This window comes from Haemorhous mexicanus, chromosome 17, assembly GCF_027477595.1.
Source record: "Haemorhous mexicanus isolate bHaeMex1 chromosome 17, bHaeMex1.pri, whole genome shotgun sequence".
NCBI lineage: Eukaryota > Metazoa > Chordata > Aves > Passeriformes > Fringillidae > Haemorhous > Haemorhous mexicanus.
The window spans coordinates 2,713,041-2,733,480 of record NC_082357.1 but is presented as its reverse complement, the minus strand read 5'-3'; the positions used below and the strand labels follow the sequence as shown (position 1 = coordinate 2,733,480).

At 50.3% G+C, this 20,440-nt stretch overlaps 1 protein-coding gene across 4 annotated transcripts; it reads right to left on the bottom strand.

Annotated features, from left to right (window-relative positions):
- Positions 1-73: 73 nt before the first annotated feature.
- Positions 74-20,382, bottom strand: FAM234A (family with sequence similarity 234 member A). 4 transcript variants are annotated; one of them, XM_059861804.1, is made up of 13 exons: positions 18,402-18,460; positions 17,807-17,856; positions 14,007-14,309; positions 12,773-12,886; positions 12,408-12,596; positions 8,763-8,893; positions 5,838-5,967; positions 5,240-5,378; positions 4,802-4,942; positions 4,367-4,445; positions 3,788-3,940; positions 2,904-3,006; positions 74-2,743 (listed from the first exon to the last, which is right to left on the bottom strand). In XM_059861804.1, exons 3-13 carry the CDS (start codon positions 14,263-14,265, stop codon positions 2,532-2,534), a joined length of 1,650 nt encoding a protein of 549 aa, XP_059717787.1. In that variant the 5' UTR covers positions 14,266-14,309; positions 17,807-17,856; positions 18,402-18,460; the 3' UTR covers positions 74-2,531. The 4 variants fall into 4 exon arrangements, with proteins under 4 accessions (XP_059717787.1, XP_059717789.1, XP_059717791.1 ...); XM_059861806.1 differs by lacking the exons at positions 17,807-17,856; positions 18,402-18,460 and adding an exon at positions 20,300-20,382; XM_059861808.1 differs by lacking the exons at positions 17,807-17,856; positions 18,402-18,460 and adding an exon at positions 17,174-17,225.
- Between the last annotated feature and the right edge of the window lie 58 nt (positions 20,383-20,440).

Sequence of the window (20,440 nt, the reverse complement as noted above, 5' to 3'; positions counted from 1 at the left end):
GGGGAGGTAACTCAAAGGGCTGACAAAAAATCCCAAAGTCTTGTGTAACCTGCAGCATCAAAGCAGGGCACCATTTACAAACAATGCAAAAGAGGATTTATTGAAACCATTCTGGTTAGAGCAAGTCCTGTACGGCACAATTTGCAATAAATTAAAGAACCAAACCAAACAGTCTCAGTGTTAAAAACCACACTAACACATAACACAGTGATATAGCCACTGCCACCCAGCTGAGTTATTGAATCAAGGCACAAAGTCATTCAACAAATACTGCAAAAAAAAAAAAAAATTACACAGGAAACAAGCTGGAAACAGACTGGTTTTGTTAAGAAGGTGCTGGTTTGGCACTGATCTGTTTAATTGAGCTGCCACAGCAAAATCTGCATTTCCAAACTGTCCAGAAACATTACTGGACAACTTAAAGCCAGGAAAGCTCCTCAAAGCTGAAAATCCAGCTCTCCTCAAGGAACATTCAATGTGCCTATGGGAAGGTTAGGTCTGGGTAGGGATCTGAGGAGGGAGAGAGTAATGAGAACACAGCCCAGGCATTCCCCCTTGCTCCTGGCCAGGGGAATCTCAGCAGGAAACAATCCACACCCAGCACTTAGGCTGGGCTACAGTGCAAGCCTGGGGGTGCCCTGTCCTGTGCCCTGCCCCAGCTGGCTGAAGGGCAGCCTCAATCCAGCCCTCTTATGGCTGCAACACTGGCACAGAGACCTGGGGGGCTGTCAGGCCTAAGGCGCTGAGCAAAGAGGAAACCCAAGCTGGGGGACACAGCTGAGGAACGTCCCTGCACTCCTGGCTCCCTCAAGAAACAGCTGGGAAGAGAGGCAGAGGGGCAACCCCATCATTTTGAGCCCAGGGTGCTTTGAAGGCGGTGGAGCACTCTGCAGAGGGCATCCTGGGCTTCCTGCACAGCCAGACACCCCAGGGCTGGCTCCCTTGACTGCCCAGGATACGGGGCAGAGGAACACAGGGCTGGAAGCAGGAGGTCCAGGCAGCCCAGCTCCCTGGGCTGTCAGCCTGGGAGGGCTGGGGCTGTGCTGTGAGCTGGGGACAGCAGCTGCCCAGTGGCACATTCGGGCCCAGCAGTGGCTGAAGGGAAGAGCTGATGCCTGATGCTGCACATTCCCGTCCTACAGTGTTTCTACACATCCCCCAGTGTCAGACTAAGCAAGGGAGGGAGGCACTGGCCAAACCCCCTCCAGCACTGCAGAGCCTGAGAGAGGCTATTTTTAGGCCTGTTTTTATTTTCAGGACTGAGTAGCTGGTTCAAACTGTTTTCAAGGCTCTGCACCTTGTTCCAGCCTGCACTGGAACCCATCAGGACAGGGCAGAGCAACCACCTCACGGTGCTACACGGATCTCCAGGAGAAACATGTCATCTTCACACAGCAACCTGTCCCATTCCCTCAGGATACCAGGCTGGGCAAAGAGGAGAGTGCTTGGGGATCCTCACCCAGCATCACTTCAATTCCAAGGGCAGGGAGGCAGCACAGAGTTCCTGCCCACCTCCTGGCAGCAGGGACAGTGCTTGGAGAAGGCTCCTCAGCAGCTGCAAGGCTGAATGAGCAGGGTGCTGGCACTGCCACTTGGATACAGGGCTTCCCAGAGCAGCAATCCCAGCTCCCAGAAAAGGTTAAAGTCCAATTCTACTCAAGCCAGATCCTCTGATTCCTTAAACCTGGAGAGGTGGTGGTGGTACCTCCAGGGACCAGCCAGGCTGGGCTCAGGGTGGATCTCCCACCACCGATAAGCAGGCTGAGGGAAGGGAGGAACATTGATGCATCCATCAGGTGGGAGACCAGCTCACTCTCAGTGCCACCAACACTGCACAGCCTGGCTGGGAAGGAAGCAGCAGAGGACACAGACACAGGCAGGCTGGTGACTGCAGAGTAGGACACACGGGGCTGTTCTTGGAAGAAAAGGCCATTTGCTAAGTAGAATGACACTTTAACCTGTGCTTTGCCGGCCCAAGTGACACCAGACACACCACAGCCATGGCTGGGGTCACCACACATCCCCCCAGAAACTACTGAAGCATGGTCCAAATCCAGGAGAGGGTAATTGCAAATCAACTTGCAGCCAAGCACCTCTCCCCAGCCAGGAGAGCTGACTCAGAAAGGAAATCTAACACCACACAGCAAACTCCACTTCCCAGACATTCAACTCCACTTCTCAGGCATCCCAGAAATCAGCAATTCTGGCACCTCAGCAAGCACGTTTTCCTCCAGACACACTCCTGAGTCAGCACAGTTCTGTGGACACAGAGGGATGGAGGGGAAAGCCCTCCTCCCTGAGCTGATGACACTTCAGTGGTGGCCAAGCACTGAAGTTCCATCAGCTCTGAGGACGGACACTCTGGCAGCTGCCCCCACAGCCTGGGCGTCCCTAGACACTGGGGGTGCTTCCCTGCCAGCCACACTTTGGTTTGTGGATCAAGAAAGGCAGCTTCCCAGGGGACTCCAGGCTCTGGGCTTGTTGAGAGCACGGCTGCAGAGCAGGGCAGCCTCTCCTGTTCCCCGCTCAGCTCAGTCTTGGCTCTGGAATCGCATCCTGTAGAGGCGGTCCCGGATGTGCTGCTCCTCGTCCCCGGGCGTGCGGCGCAGCCAGACCACCCTGCTCACTGCCACATCCTCCTTCAGCTTCCTCTTCATCAGGGACACAGGGCCTGGCCCCTCCCCGGGCTGGGGGCCCCGCAGCAGCACGTAGCAGGCGTGACGGCTCCGCTCGAACAGCGCCGCTGCAACACAGAGCACACGGAAATCCAGCCTCAGCCTTGTGTGCTGGACTGGCCACCACCCCCGCCACCCCCACAGGGACCAGGAGGGTCCAGGAGGGACCAGGAGGGACCAGTGTCCTCCTGCAGCTCCTCACTGGAGGGCTGCAAGGAGAGGACTCACCAGTGAACGCAATGATTTGGTCAGTGCTGTTGCGGAGCTCCAACACAACATTAGTGTAGGAAGGGTGGAAGAGGTACAGCTTCTGGAGAGGAGCTCTGGGTCTCTGCAACCAACAGGACACTATCAGGACACAGACTCACACGTTATCCCAGAGACAACAGCAGCACCAGGCTCAGCTTTTACTCACACTGGACAGGACACACCCAGCCAGACACTTGTCTGTGTCAGCCCAGCTCAGCCCGACCGATGCCATTAGGACAAGTGCGGGGATTTTGCTTACTGCTCTCCTTCCCACCCCAAGCTTCCTGCAAATAGCTGGCCTGTCTGCTGAAAGAAGGAGACAGATTTTTGCCTCAGGGCTGGCAGAGCAAGCAAGGAAAGCAGAGGAAGTTCAGCTGGTGCTTCAGCCACCTCTGAGACACAAACTGTCACCAGTGCTGCCTGTCACTACCCCGAGCACTCTGCAAGCAGCTGAGCTGTGCACCAAGGCTGCCTGAGGCTGCAGAGGATATTCACGTGGCCACAGAGATCACTGCATGCAATGCTGCCATGGGAGGCTCCCAAGGAAACAGGAGCAACTCCAGAGGTGCCAGGCCAGAAGCCTCCCACCTCACAGACAGTGCCACACCAAGTCAGGGCAGTGACTTTGCTCAGAGAGCCACCAATTTCATTTTCTCTACATAACCAGGCTGAGGATGACAACAGCTGCCAGTGCCACCACCACCTGCAGGGACACGGCTGTGGACATGGACCCCACACCCAGCGCATGAGGCTGCAGGGTCAGTGGCACAGACAGATGGGAATATCAACACTGGGAAGGGGATAAGTCCACCCAATTCTGGCCCAAAGCCTGGAGAACAGCAGCCCTCAGCAGCACCACTCACTGTCTCATTGCCTGGCTCCTGGTAGTCTCCCCACATGAGGAAGGCAGAGCGGTGATCCGCAGTGGAAAGAGTGGCTGGGCCAGGGCTCCCTGGTCCCGAGTTCAGCTTCAGCTCCCACTGGATTGCTCCAGATTCACTCTCAACAATCATAACCTAGCAGGGAAGAAAGAAAAGGAACTCACGACAAAGGCAGCTCACAAGCCATGAGAGAGAAGTCAGGTCAGCTCTCTCTCCTCACACTGTCTATGGGAACAAGTATGTGACCCATGGGAAGATGAGGAAATATTTGAAGCAGAGCATCACAGAGATGTGAGACCTGGGGTTGGCCACATTAGAGTAAAATCACAAGTTTTGCAGCTACTTCAAGGGGTTCAAAGTTCTGTCATTGAAGCCTCTTGCTGAGAAGAGAAGTAAGTGCCCGAGCTGGCTTCAATAACCTGTTGAAAGAGATCCTTTCACAGCTTAAAGCTTCCTAAAATCAGCCAGAGGGAACACATCCCACCAACTGTCCTTGGCTCAATTCCTGCTTGAGCTGTGACATACAGAGAAATGGGAAGTTAAAAGGAAGAAATTTCAAACCTTCTTCCTGTTGGATCCAATTTCACTCTCCAGGACAACACCACGGCCATCAGGTTTGTAGTAACCGAGCAGTGGCTCACTGAGGGAGAGAAAGAGCAGGGAAGACCTGAACCCACCCTGCTGGTTGGGCACACTGTGCTTTCCCAGCTGCCTCTATCCTCCCACACCTGCCCTGGTAAGAGATTTGACTGCCACAACACTGGGTTGGCCTGGTACCACCCCAACTCTGAGCCCAGCCACATCACAGCAGGCACAAAATGAGGAAGGAAAGCTCTGAGCTCCTCCATCCCGAAGCAGCTCCCAGCATTTGAGGGGACACAACACAATAAGCAAGATCCAGATATGACCCAGGCAAAAAAAGAATTGCATCTGCCAGGACATTGCTGTTGCTGGGACCCTGGAAATGCCACATCTAGCCCACAGTGAGAACACTACCTCAAAACACGGGACACATTGAGGGTCCACACAGCGTGGAGATCTTTTGTCCTGATCAGTGTAGCAGTCTCTGAGTCCACAACCAAGATGTTGTCCCGTGAGCGCCCAGGAACTTTTGCCAGGTAGCGAATGTCTTCAAATCTAAACAAGGACAGAGAAATGATTAAGCATTTTAGGCCATGGATGGTTTTACTGTGAGGTTTGGAGTTTTTTTTCCCTGCACAGTAAATCCAAATAGGAAACCTCAATGTGCTTTCCCTGCTTTTCTGTGAATCCCTGATGAAGCCATTAACACCAACCCTTGTCCTGAACTTTGGATGTGCTCCTAGTCCAAAAACCACACAGCCAGGAGAGAACAAAGTCCCACCAGGCCATGCTGTCAGGAACATCAGCGCCCCCCCCCCCCCCCCCCCCAGCCTCCAAGACATAACCTCACACCTGAGAAGGGATAAGAGGTGTGTGGCACGGTCAATGTTCTTCTCCAAATGAGAATCCAGCTGGAAGCTGGGAAGCTTAACTTGCACCCCAACTACTGTACTGCACAGATCTCCCAGGGAATATGCATAGACAGACTTCTCTGTGGGGAAAAAAAAAAAAACCAAAAAAGACAAGAATGAGAGAGTTAAGTTATCCTGCCCTTGCTCTGAACTCTATGATTTTCCAGATCTGTCAGATCAACTATATTTTTAGGGCTTGCATCATAGAGTTGTAGTGGTATTTTGAGACTCCAGCCTGCTATTGAATGCTTTTAACATTTTATCTGTTCATAATCCAAGTGTTCCACAGTAATCATTTGCTATAAATGACTGCCTAATCCTTTCATGCTTGACATTTGTTAAATAAAATCACTACAGTACACAACAAACTGCAGTTTAAGCAGAAGCCCCCCCTTCTCTTGGCCCCAAACAGCTCTCTGACTAGGTGAAAGCTCCACACAGCTTGTAAGAATGCAAAACACACTGTCAGATGATGTTTACTAACTCTGATCTCAGAGTACAATCACTCTTTCAGACTGAATTCCCAAGCAGAGCTGTACCTGTGTAGAAAAGGAAGTAGGAGGAGGAGTGCAGCTGCAGCCTGACGTAGCGAGCAATGCCATCCACCCTCAGGCTGCCCATGGAGCCAATCTGCTGGCCAGTTTTTCCTGAATAGATGAAGATCTTCACCTACACAGGGAAGGGATTACAGACAACAACCAACAAGGTTAAAGCTGGTACCAAACAGCAACTGAATGGGAGCAGCACAGGCTTGGATGGGAAGTCTCTCCCTGGTTTTGGAGGAGTGGGGGTGTTTGGTGACACCTCTGCTTTGAATTCTTCTGGAAGTTTGAAAACCACTTCCAGAACAGCCACCTGCTCTGAGAATTTGCTACCCCTGTCACCCACCCTCTTTACAGACTGGGACTGTGGAACAGCAGCCCCAGGTCTGTAAGGACAGCAAAGATCCATGTCAGCCTAAGATGGAGATGACCTAACGTCAGCAACAATGCAGCATATGGACATGGGAAACTTGGCTTCACATGGCAGCTCTGCTAAATGTTTTAAGTGCCCTAATCTACTCCTCCTTAGGCTCATGTGAGTCCAAGAAGATAAAAGAGCTGATAAAATCCACTAAAAACATTTCAAAGGTTAAAGTCAGGATCAGATTTAAATGTCTGAGCAACAGTCAGACTCTGGGAAGTGCAATGGACTTTAGGGACAAATGAAACATCTGACCAGGAGAAACAGCATCCATCAGAGATGCTGAGTCAGGCAGGAACCCTTCCCTCTACCTTGAGAGGGAGGGACTGGAAAGCAAAGGAAATCCAAAGCAAATCTGGAGAGTCTGGCAGGTGAAAAAGGGGGAACAACATGGCTGGAGTGGGAAAACAACACATCCACCAGCTATTCCCAGCCTCCTGCACTGGGAGGAGACACACACCAGCTCTGGTAGATAGCTGCACCTTTCCTGCTCCAGTGGCTGCCCTGAGACAGTGACAGCCAGGGGTACTTACACAGGGAGTAAATACAAACATTTTCCTCGCTGCACTGCCAACCCCTCCATGTTGCCACAGGAGATGGATCCCAAAAACCATCACATTTTCTGGGATGTGTTTGTGCTGAAGATTGCAGCAGGTAGGGGTCAATGGGACTCTCTGGAAATGCTGCCATCTCACCCCCTGCACACAGACCCTTCCACAGACTGCTCACAGCTCTGTCCTTTCAACTGCAGCCCTTAATAGCAACAAAGCTCCTCTACTTGAGTGCTGAACCTCCCTTCTGACCAGCCCTTTCCAAGCTGCAGAGCTCCACTCCAGCTCCTACATTTGCGTGATTCTCAAAAGAGAACATACTTTTCCTTAAGTTGGGAAAGTGCTTGCCAAATCCAGAGGGAGGAAGGGATTTCATACCAAGATAGCAAGAGAGCTAAAATGGAAAACAGATCAAAAGGCAGTCTTGCAGAATAGAGGCTACATTCAAACTTTTCTTCACTGCCTAAGATTAAAAAAACAAAAGTCTTGAGATAACTGGGATAGCAAAAGCAAGGAGGAAAGAAAACAGAGAGAACTGTAGGAGGTGGAGAAGATAGAATTTCTGGCAACAACAATGCCTTGGACAGCAAACCCCTATTTTCTTATGGAGGACATTGGCCAAGAAGGCAAATGGCACCTGGCTTGTACCAGCCACAGGGTGGCCAGCAGGGCCAAGGAAATGCTTCTGCCCTGGTACTGGGCATCAGTGAGGCCACACCTCGACTGCTGTGTCCAGTTCTAGGCCACTCAATGCCAAAAAGACACTGAGGTGCTGGAGCAGGTCCAGGGAAGGGAAAAGAGCTGGGGAAGGGCCTGGAGCACATGTCCTCTGAGGTGGAACTGAGGGAGCTGTGGGGGGCTCAGCCTGGAGAAAAGGAGACTCAGAGGGGACCTTCTCACTCTCCATAACCCCCTGACAGGAGGGGGTAGTCAGGTGGGAGTCAGGCTCTGCTTCCAGGGAAAAAGGGACAGGACAAGGTGAAATGGCCTCAAGCTGTGCCAGCGGAGGCTCAGGTTGGACACAAGGAGGAATTTCTTCCCAGAAAGGGTTGTTAAACTTTGGAAGAGGCAGCCCAGTGAGGTGGTGGAGTCACCATTGTGGGAGGTGTCCCAGGAAAGCCTGGAGGTGGCACTCAGTGCTCTGGGCTGGTGACAAGGCAGGGATCAGTCACAGGTTGGACTCAATGATCTCAGAGGTCTTTTCCAACCTTAATGATTCCATGGCTCTGGTATGAGGACATGGGGCTCCCACTGCTCCCATCAGACCCAGAGGGAGCTGTAACTTGCGTGCTTTGAACAGGACAGACTGGGCATGCAGACAATGCTGGGCCACTCCATCATGGATGCAGATGTTTCAGCAGAAAAACTGTTCTAGCTACATGACTTTCCCCCTCTCAGAAATAGGAGAAGCAATATTTGGAGGGAGATAACATGACCAGCAGCTGTTTCATTAAATGAACTCAGATCAGAATATCAGCACAGTGACAGTGGGAAGAGCAGCGCAAAGCAGACCACAGGCAGAGAGGGAAGGGATCAGAAAAGGGCAGTGCTGGTACAAAAGCACTGACTGTCAGCTGTGCTTTGATCTAAGAGCCAAAGCTGTCAGGGTTTGTTCACTTCCACTTCTCTAAGCAGAGAAGCAGAAAACTGCAAGCTCATCTTGCCCCAGCTCACTCCCCAGACAGCACAGGAATATGCAGCAAGGAGAGCACACTGAAAAGGGGGAGGGATCACTGCCCAGCTCTTTGATTTATTTCATTTTTTTAAACCATAAAACACTTGTGCTGATTTGGGAGTACATCTCTGGAGGGTGGGAAAGAACCCACCCCAAACCCACAGAAACCAGAGGCCTCTGGACACTTCCTCTGAGACTACAAGGTAGAAATAAACAGCATTCCTGCCATCCTCTGTGGCAGCCACTGGGCTTATCAGAGCTTCAGGATGACATACCTGGCCTTCTTTAGTAATAAAGATTATCAGGTCCTGAACTCGATCATTATCCACATCTGGAATCACTGATAAAGGAGTCAGCACAGTATAATTAGCTCCAAAGTCACGGGGTTGCCTCCACAGAACTTCCCCTGGAACACAGTGGGAAACAGTCATTAGAAGGCATCTTAGGTTGAAAGGTTATTAATGCTCCTGCTCCAGCCCATCAGCACCACAAACCAGCCACATTTATGCTGATCATGGGGTACTTCCTTGCTTTTCTGCATTCCCAATGAATCCCAGTATCCACAGTTTCATCTTACATTGGAAAGCAACCCTGCAGGAATGCACCCAAACACCCTGGCACAAAGAACAGCTTGCGTCCCTTGTGCCTTTGGTTAACAAGCTTCCCAGCACGTTCATGGCATGGAGAAGCCTTTGCTGAGATCTAAATCCCTGCTGCTGTGCACTTAAATCTGCATAGACATTTTGAGACCATAAAGCAGCTGAATTCTGACCAGAGCTACTGCAACTCCTGGCAGAACCTTCTTTGCTGCAACTTGCCTCCTGCAGATGTTTCCCCACTGACATGACTAGCCACAGCTCAGCCTACATCCCACCTCTCCCTTGTTTGAAGAAAACACACACCCCAAACTTATTTGTAAACTGAGGTAACAAATCTCCGCATTTTAAAAAACCAGGAGGGTGACTGGTGTTGGTTTCTCTCCAACAGCTCCAGATCAATTGAGTGGCTCCATCCATCCACTGTCCACAGTTGTGGGCCACTTTCCAGTCACTGACCAGGGGAATATGCAGTGAAATCTGGCAGGGAGGACACTCCTGGGGGGCTTTCTTTCTAATGAACACTTCAGTGTCTGATTAGGTGCTCCCAGGGCAAATGTTTACCCTCCCCTTTACCCAGCATCACACACAGCAATTATCATTTCAGGAATGCAAAGTAATCATCTGTTCTTTGTCAGGAAGGCAGCTGGACTGAAAGCCAAGGAATTACAACTTGATGCTGTCTGCAATAATTTAAGGCAGGCTGTATTTCTAGTAGAATTGCTCCAAAGCTTTTACTGCAAAGCTGAAAAAAACCACTTGGATTTGTTACTATGACAACAGATGTGAAGTGAAGAGAGTAGATTTCCCTAGTTTCCTTAGGAAATCATGGGAAGGCAAAGAATTTTGCCCTCGAAGAAAATAAGCAGGCAGAGGAAGAAGAGAAGTTTTAAATTACCACATTCTAGCTTCAGGACTGTCCAAAGGTACAAGAGTGAGACCAGGCTAATGAAATTCACTTGTCAGTGAATTTCTAGGCTCTAATTTTCCAGGCTCCAATCTTTGGTGGTTAGACAGCTGACAGAGCTTGGGAGAAAATATCTTATTCTCTTAAAAGAACAGTCTGAGTTAATAGAAACAGGTGACACTGAGCTGGATTCAACACCAAGCATTTGAGAAGTTTTCCATGCCCAGAGAGAGCACAGAAAGCAGTTCTCTCCTGCTCCATCAGGAGATGGGACTGTCATGTCTGACATCTGCAGTGCCACGGCGCTTCCTCAGAGCCCAGGGTCACAGCAAGAGGAGCCAAGATGGAAATCAGGCAAGTGCCTAGACTGCAAATCTAACCTGGGTGAAAGGGCTGGATTCTTTTGGTCTGGAAGGAATAATAAAATCAGAACTCAAAAGACTGAGCTCAGCTCTCACTTCAAGCAGACACAGAGGACACAGAGAGTTTTCTCCCTGTCAGATGTTCTCCAGGTTGGAGTTCTGGTTTATTTATTTAGTGATTTCTCACACAGAAGCAGTTCCATCATCTGATCATCATGGTGCCCTTTCTGCCCAATCCCTCAGGAGACCAGAACCACCCACAGGGCTCACTGTTTTTTCTCAGGTTGCTGGAGGATCAGATGAAGACAGACAGTGTAACAAAACTCTTACTCCTGTCCTCTTTCTTGAGACTGCCTCAGGCTATGGCAGAGATGGAATAATGCACAGCTACAAAGACTTTTGCTTTGACCTAGAAGAGTTAATCTTAAGCTCCCATGTGTCCCAGTTTGCTGGTAAGATAAACATGCAGGAATGTTAGATGTCCCACACAAACAGGAGTATGCACTCCTACACTTCCCTTCCTGCCCACTCTGGCCACTCCTTGTGGCAATGAAGAAAGCAGGACTTAACACAACTTCAACTGAGAAAAAAAACCACTAACTTTATCAGCATTTAAAGATCAAAACCACATCAGACACATCAGATGATAATCTGCCTATCTCTCCTTCAATCTTCCTACAGGCAGGGGCTAGACAGTCTGAGAGCCCTGGAATCTCACCAAATCCTCCACGATGATGAATCATTAACAGCTAAAGATTGTGCTGGCTACTGTTTTTAGCACACTGTGATGTAAGTTAGACTTTGCCTCTTTGAATACACTGAGCCTATTTAAATACATTTTATTCTGCTCTGCCCTCCTAACCCCCAGTCAGCTAAGCTCAGAAACCATTTTAACCTACTTAATAGGAAAAAAGCATTAAATACATAAACTCCTGGGTTACTCACTTTTCTATCTGATGCATTTTTTCCTTTCTTGCTTTGAAGTTATCTATGGAATGTTTTCTTCCCTGTATTGTAGCTTAGCCTGGCTCCTTCTCTCCACACTTGCCTTTATGGCTGTCTTTAGTTACAAGACTTTGGCTCCAAAGCCAACTTTCTACACTTTGACCTGAAAGTACCTACTTCATTAATAGTCTAAAAATAACCTGTGCTAAAGCCTGCCCATGAGGGAAATGGTGATAAGAGGTCTCTGCTGGTACAGAAACTTCTAGCTCTGTGTATCTACAGTTCCATCCATGCACTAGAAATTAAAAGCTATACCTGATTTTCCTCAGATTCCTTAGAGCTGTACCTCATACTATTTCTTTTTTCCAATTTTTGGAAAACAGGGTGTGAGGAGTTTAATACCAGATACAAAGGATGGGATCCTAGGGAGAACATATATTGTTTAGACCTTTGAAACAGTGACTTACAAAATGGAAATGTATTTTAGGCTTCACCAGCAAGGAGGGTTCAAGGTGCAGCAGCTGATCACTGCTTCTAAAGTAGTACAGGCACTCCTTACCCCCACCCAGGTCGGGCAAGATGATGATGATGATGAATTTCTCCACCTCTAAGTTTAGAAAGGAAGAAACCTTTCCAGAGGAACTAGGCAGAATCGTAGACAACTGAAACAGACTGGCAAGCACTTATCCTAAGTGCTCTCCTTGACAGCTTTAAAGTCATAAATGCCTGGAACTCCCACTCCTCCTGCCACAGCAGGCACTCCTGGCACGCAGACACAAATAACTGGGAAACGTTGCAGGTGCAGGTTTGTGTCTAACCATGGGGAGTATAAGGTAACACAGCTAGTGACTGCTCCTCCTGTTTCAAAAGCTCTTGGAACACTGGTCTTATGAAACAGTGGCTGGCACAAACCCCACCAAACTTTTGGAACAGCAAGGCTGAGAGCACGCGCTCCTCAACACCCAGCAAGCAGCTCTGGCAAGGCTTCCAAGACAATAAACACCCAGTGCCCATTGTTCATGTCAGGCTGACATTCTCCCTGGAGGCCACCAGGTGAGGAAAGCAGGTGGCCCATCCCCTGTGTGGCAGCAGGGCTCTGCTGACACTCACCTGTGTTCAGGCTGACTGCTGTAAGGGACAGCGGCTTCTCCACCACGAGGCAGCCCGGGGTGGCTGCCGTGCCCAGCTGCTGGATGTCACACTGCAGCCACTGCATGTCCTCTGCAGCTGGGCTCTCCCAGAGCACGCTGCCATTCCTGCCAGACACTGCAGCGATGAAGGCACAGGGAGACGGCAGCCCTGGGGACAAGAGGGATCAGAGGGAGCTGCCCCTGCATGCACCTTTGCTGCCCTGCATCACCCAGGAGCTGGGACTCACCCAGCGCCTCTCCACAGCCAGCTTTCTCTCCCAGTCACTGACTGGAACTGGAAGAGAAAGGAGAGCCCTCACTAGAAGCTGGTTTTGGATCAGGTACCTTCATCCAGACAGGACATGTTGAATCTGCTGCTGTTGCTGGATTTGAAAGCAAAGAGCACATCTTGTACTTTGTCTTCACTCACGTCTGCTATAGCAAGGAACGGGTAGGGCACTGCAAGAGAACACAAGGCAGGCTCTGGTGAGGATTTCCTTAGCCCACAGCAGAGAAAGTTGGAGCAAAACACAAATTCCTAGAGACCTACTCACTGCCTCCATCCTGGACAGTGTAACATCAGGACAAATTGGCTTTTATATTAAAAAAAATCACGTACACAAGTACCAAGGACAGGAAGTTAGTGCCAAACAATTTTTTAAATTTGCTGTTCCCCAGAGGATGTCTTTTTTTAAGAGGCAAGCAGCCAGAATTTGAACTATGCTGAACAAAGAACAACTGTGATCTTGGAGTGGGGCTGCTATTCTCAAAGTATAAAGAAGCCCCACCCAAGCCACACAAAACCCAGATATTCCATCTTTCTATCAGCTAAAAGCAGCTTTCCTAAGCTCAGAGTAGCAGCACCTGGGGTGTCTGCAGCACCACACGCAGCTCAGCCCCTGCTGTGAGCACTATCTCTGCATTTACAGCACATCCAGCACAACCTACTGCACACAAGATTAAAGAAAAGCTCTCCCAGAAACGACTGCAGAGCCACTGGGGAGCAGGACCCAGGCTGAAGAGCCAACTAAAGCAACCAGAATAAAAATAACTGTAATAACTACAGAGCAATTTATTAAAAAAACAAGATGGAATTATTCTCCTTCCCTTCCTGTTTGCCATGGGGAAAAGGGAGAAAGTCAAAGTGACAGAGGAAAAAATTGGAGGCCTAATTGCCTCCAACCTCAGCTTGAACTCCAAAGGAACATTTTAAAGAGCAAGCTTCAACAGAGGTTTATTCCCAGATATCCTTTCTCTCTCTTTTTTTTTTTTTTTTTTTTTTTTTTTTTTTTTTTTTTTTTGTGATTGAGGCCAGCCTGTTACCTTGTTACCACTTCAGAGCAGAAAGAGCCGAATCTAATTTCTCCACTAGATCCTGTAAACACATCCTGGAAGGCCACTCCAATTATGATGGGCCATTGCTTATCCAGGTCAGGTATTCACAGCTCCAGCTCCCAAGGGCTGCATCCCTGCAGGTCTGGCTCCACGCTGTGCTTAGGCAGAGGCCCACAACCCAAATCCGTGGCACAGAAAGGAAAAGGACTCTAGGCAAGTATTTATCCTGCTGCAGCAAGCTCACCTGTGCTGTTGAAGTACTGGAACCACGTTCTTTCTGAAACTGGTCTCTCTGGGCAGGGAATGATGAAGGAGAAAGCAAACACAATGATCAGGCAGAGGAAGAGGGAGATGAAGAAGGCAGCAGTGCGCCACCGGGACAGCCGGGACAGCCCCGAGGACTTGACAATCCTCCTCTCCACATAGTGTTCATGGTTCTCCTGAGCTTTTACATCCTCAGTCTTGAGAGGGTGGATCTCAGCTTCTGAGTCCTTGTTATCCATCACAGCTCATTCATCAGTGTTCACACACCCTTCTCCTCCTTCACCTGCAACAATGGAAAAAGAAGTCAAAATCCAGTTTTAAATATATTTTAAAAACACCAATTAAAACATTCTGTTACTACCTGATATTCATGCTGGAAACATTTAATGGGAGGTGAGCAAAGCAGTGTACTGTCACAGAGCTGGATACAACACACTGCTGGTGCTGGAGGCCTCCCACACAGAGAGTTCATGGAATGCAGGAACAGCACCAATTCTTCCCCAGAGGAGGAAATCAGCTCTGCTAGAGCTGGACAAAGAAAGCTACAGACCCCACGCAGAAAGGACTGACTGGTCTGCAGGTCCCCCTCAAGAGAAACACCCCAAAAGTTCCTTTTGTTGCAAAGACTTGTTGCCACCTCCCCTTTATGTCAGCCTGGCTCCCAGCTGGAGAGGTGAAAGGAAAAACCTGTGACCTTTATATCCCAACATAAGGCTGTTCTCCACTGTAATGTGCACTTGAGCTTCCCCAGGAGAGAGAGAAACAAACACCAGTGTTTTTTATACAGGAGCAAACCAAAGCTCTTCAACATGAGAAACCACTGGGTAAGTTCAGCAACCAGCCCTGCAGAAGGCAAAAGAGTGATGACTTCCCTCCCCAGAGAAAAAACAAGGCAGGAGCTGAGATTAAAGTCAGGCAAATCTGATTTCATCAGACTGGAAGAGTTAACAACTGCTGTTTTAGCTTCTCCTGCTATAAATCATAACCTTGGGCTACAACTACAATAAAACAGAGGGGTTCTGTGCTAATTTGTCATAAAAAGTGGGGGAAAGAGCCCTAGTCAGAGGAGCCTGTAAGTCATTACCCATGAGAACAGTAAAAATCCATGTTTTATACAGATTCTCTGATAGTGCTTCTTTAAAAAAAATACCACAAGGGAAGAAATAAAGAATAACACATTCCAGTAGGATTGGAAAAAGCTGCTTGATAGTGTTATGAAAAGTTTTATCAGAGCAAATAACCACAACAACCACGCCAATTTTCCATGACTGTGCCCCAGCAGTCACGTGTCTGGGTTGTCCACTGCAGCCTTTACTTCCCCAGCAGAAAAGAATTTAAAGACAGCACCAACACAGGGCAGAGCATGGGATTTCAACAGCAACAGGGCTCACTGTGTCTCATGTTTCTACCCAAGCTCATTTACAGGTTCTGTGAAACACAAGATGAGTCACCCTGGGGAGGCTCAGCTCCTTCAAGCCGCTGTGGCTCCCCAGGCTGTCCCTGTTCCACTGCAGAGGCCTCTTCTCTTCTGGGTACAAATCAGAGGGGGACAGATCCATGGCAAGGCAACCCTGAGGCACAGAATCAGCAGGTCAGCCTGGCACTGTCAACCCTTGAACCTCAGAGCCTGCTAGACTTAAAAGCACTTACTCCCACTTGAGCACTCTGGCATTTGTTCTACATCAAGTACTCCAGATAATTTAATTCAACCTGCACAATACCATGCAAATGAATCAATAATGCAAAAGTCGCATCTTATTCCAAAGATCTTACTCCAAGGACTTCATCTGCCCTTCTCATCAGCCCACCAACCACACCAGGGATACCTACACGAGCCTGGCTGTTCCCAGACCAACAGCAGGCACCTGATGGGTAGGAAGGCTCCAGATGGAAAGAGGAACAACAGATCAAGTGGTGCTTTCAGCCCCTGCCCTGAGCTGAGCATTGCTCTTTTAGTGTAGCAGGCCTTGAGCAGGTTCAAGGTACAAGACTCCAGGCTCAGGCTGAGCCAATTATTTACTGGCATGGAGCAGCCATGGCCACAGAGATGGGGACAGTGGCAGGAGTGAGTTATGTGACCTCCCCTGTGCTGGGGCAGGTGGCTCGTGTGGCTCTCACAACCAGCACCCACAGCATGGGCTGCAACAGGGCTCCAGCACAATCCCACCAGCCTCTCCAGCAAAACCTCCACGGCCTCCCAGTATAGAGCTGGGAAAGATGAAGGGCACACCAGCACCCATGAGACTTCCCAAAAGGAACCAAACCCAGGTTTCTCCCCTCTCTGTCCAAAAGGGACACCACCTAACACAGCACTGATGGCATATTTTTATGACTCACTATAAATCTCAGCACTGTCATCTAGCCTGGGATGAGAACACTAAAAAAGCAGTAATTATCCTGACAACCCCAGTAATTCCCCTCTTTTCTGCAGTGATGACCCCATGGAGCCATCGAGCACAAAGAGCCCTCAATGCCTTTAAAGCAATTCTCTCTCTTTTCTTTCAGGGTTTGAATAATGCCCTCTGCACCCCTGGCAGAGCAGAGGCGGTGCCAGAACGAGGACCACGAAGGTCAATGGCCAAGACTCAAACAATGCAGGAAATCCCAGTGCCTGCTGCTGCCAAAGGACATGCTGGCAGCATGCGGAATGGCCTGAGCTCAACAACAAAGAGGGCTGCTAATCAGTTTAATTGAAGACAAGCAGAAAATTATAGCGTGCATCTGAGATGGTTTTACAGTCCTCTAGCAGCTGACATCTTGTCTCCTGCTGGAAGAGGACACAAAATAACTCAGCTGGGAAGTTCAACACTTTCCTTTCAGGGGAGCAGGCAGTGACAGGATTCTGTGTTGCTGCAGTGTGGCACACACCACCTGCAGTAGAACTGGGGACAGGAGAAAACATGGGAGAAAGACCCTGTAGAATGAAAAATAATTAGAAAACACAGGTGACAAACCCAAACTGAACCCACACAAGCCAGGGAGTGTGGCAGCACAGCCAGGATCTGCATCTCAGACTCAGCTTTAAAGGTTGCTTCCCCCAGCCATGGGATGAGCTGGGAGCAGTCCCCAGCCCAAGCTGAGGGGCACCAATCACCTCTTCCTGTACCACAGTAACAACAGGGACAGGACAAACACAGCTGTACTCACCTCCACTGTCCTGTTTCCTGAAGCCACAGAGCAGATTTACAGATCTGATCTGCCTCAAGCCAGCAGCTCTTGCACAGCTAAACCCAAGAGACAAACCATCAGCAGCAGTCAGACAGAACTGCCTGACAAGCACAGAGAACCACAGACAGTCAGGTGGATGGAGACTGGTGACAGAAGCCATTTAAGGATCTGTGCATTGGAAAGGTTTAACTCATTTTCCACTCATATAACACCAAACCACATCATCTGGAATGTCACCAGGCACCAGTTCTTCCCAGAAAATTTCTAGCAATATACTGTAACTTAGATTTTATGTTCAACACATTTTGTCTTCCACAGAATGATGAAATCAGGTTCTGACTCGACATTTTAGGAACACAAACACAGTATTTGGCTGGTTTGGTTCTGTTTGGTTGGTTAGTTCAAGCATCTCAGAGGTTTCCTTCCTGTCAGCCAGAAATTGTTGAAGCCCCAAGCTGCAATCAATAAAGACAAAACAGCCAGGTTTTGCTCTGAATAAGATGCAGCATTCCCATCACAGCTATTTTTCATGAGCAGACTGTTGGGTTTTGATCCTGTGACGCTGTGACACTGCAGCAAACTCACTGGGCTGTGACACTCAGTCACACTCACCTGCTGTGACATTCAGTCTCGGGTCATTTGTTCCTTTTTCTGCAGTCCCACTTACATCAGGACAAGAAAAAATAACATGTAAGATTTCCCAAAATGAGCTTTGCTTTCCCAAAGACACTCAGGCTGCATGCTGCACTCAAGCTTATCATTTTGCTGGGTCATCAGGAAAGAGCTCACAGCTGGGGACACTGACCTGAGGAGACCATCCCTGTCTGACAGGACACCTCTGCTCCTGGCATGTCCCTAGGGCTTTTCTAAGGACACAGCTTGTAATCCAAACCCCACCAAAGAGACTGGTGTGGCCCTGGCACAGGTTTCCCAGAGAATCTGTGGCTGTCCCACCCCTGGAAGTGTCCAAGGCTGGGTTGGACAGGGCTTGGAGCAGCCTGGGATAGTGGAGGGTGTCCCTGCCCATGGCAGGGGTGGAATGAGATGAGCCTTAAGGTCCCTTCCAAATCAAACCATTCTGGGATTCTCCTGCTAGAGCTGTCCTCAGGTTCTTCTGAAATGACATTTAACCCTCCAGTGCAGACACAGCACACACCACAGAGCACTCACAGCAAAGGAATAAGAAACTCCTCCAGAGCACAACTACCTTTGACATCTGTCATTTGTAGGAGAAAACTCTTATCCAAGGCAGTTTTCACTACAGACAGGAGTTCAAATACAGAAACTCAAACTGTTCAGGGAAGAGCAAAACAAAACCCAGTATTATTTCCATGAGAGCAATGGGAAGATCAAAATTCTAAGATGAAGAACAGCATTAAAGCTGCATGGAACTGATTACAGGACAGGCCAGTAATAACAACTGTGCTGAAGAAACACCAGCCATTTATCATCCCTGGGCTTACAAGCTCCACTGCACCCAAGCCACTCCTCTCACCAACTGTTGCAGATCCCTTGTGCCAACTCCAAGGGCAGCTGTCAGCAGGGTGCTTGAACCTCCCAAATGACAGACACCCCCAGCTCTCACTGCGACACCCCCACCTCACCCACAGGGCTCCCATCTTGCTCAGAAGCACAGAGACATCCCTCACTGCCAGAGACTGAGCACACAAGGGACTCTGGAGAGATCTCTGTGCATGAAAACCCCCTGGAAAAGGATGTGGTCATTTCATGTGGATTCATTCAAAAGACAAAAAAAGTAACTTTCCTAGGTGGGGCACTTACTCCACAGCTCAGAATTCCATGCTGCCTCCTGCACAGCCTGGAGAGATTTATGGCAGGGTAAAAGGAGTGTTCAAAGGCCAGGCTGGATGGGGCTTGGAGCAACCTGGTCTAGTAGAAGGTGTCCCTGCCCATGGGTTAAGACAATCTTTATGGTCCCTTCTAACCAAAACCATTCCATGATTCTATGAAACAATGGCCTTCCTCCAGATGCTGATGTCCTTCACAGCCACCTTCAAGAGAAACCACTTTTCTCCCCCCAGAATTTTTCTTTTTGTCACTTACACACACACAGAGCAAAGCTCCCTCATCACACATCCATCCCTGGGGAGCCCCTGAGCTCCACAGGCAGCCCAATCCTGCCCTGGTACAGGGAAGGGCTGGATCCAGTCCCTCCCTGCAGGACAGGCTGCCCCTCTCTCTCCCAGCTGTTACACAAGATGTTTCTGCCCTACAAAATAAGGAGAAAAGGCTGGACGTGAGGTTGGAGTTGAACACATTGCAATGTGTTTTTCTTTCAGCAAGAAGCTCTGTAATTCACACCTGCAAACCAGGCTTGTGGGCTCCCGAGGGAAAGAGGAACAGGGCTTTAACCCTGTCCAGGAGGGGAGTGTGGCTGTGCTGGGCCCTGCAGAGGTGAGGGGCTCGCTCTGAACCCTGTCCAGGAGGAGAGTGTGGCTGTGCTGGGCCCTGCAGAGGTGAGGGGCTCGCTCTGAACCCTGTCCAGGAGGAGAGTGTGGCTGTGCTGGGCCCTGCAGAGGTGAGGGGCTCGCTCTGACTGAAGCCCAGCCCCGCCGTCCCAGCTGCTGCGTCAGCAACTCCCTAGGAGCCCTCACAGCCGCCAGCCTCGGGATAAAGGAGCTCGGATCACAGGGAGCAACTTGGGCCTTGGAAGAAAGGATTAAATTCTTTCCCGGGCTTCTCGCTATGGTGTGGGGGCACTTCTGGAGCTGCTTAAGGCGGACAGCAAAGCCCCGAGCGGGCAGGGCAGGCCGCAGGGCCGGGCTGCAAGCGCTGACAGCCGCAAGCTCTCACCGGCCCGGCCCCGGCCCCGGGGCTGCACCGAGCCCAGCGCTGCCGCTGCCAGCCCCACGCTCCCGGAGCCGGCGGCAGCGCGCGGGCAGCGGGGACGCTTCGGGAGCCGGCTCCGCTCCCCGAACGCCCGGTGACAGCGCGGTGACGCGGCCCGGGCACAAGGCCGTGTTCTCGGTGCGCCCCCACGGAGGCGTCAGGAGCCCATCGTGCGCCAGGAACGGCCCAGGGCACCCCCCGGGTTCCCCCCGGCCCAGCCCGGCCCGGCCCCCACCCGCCCCGCTCCGCACTCACCCCGCGCCGCCGCCACGGCCGTCACTTCCGCCTCCATTCCCCCCCCCCTCCGCCGGCGGAAGTGACGTCACGTCGCAGGGATCGCTTCCGCTCGATGCGGCGGGGCCCGGCCCGGCCTGGTTTGGGCAGCGGCGAGGGCGG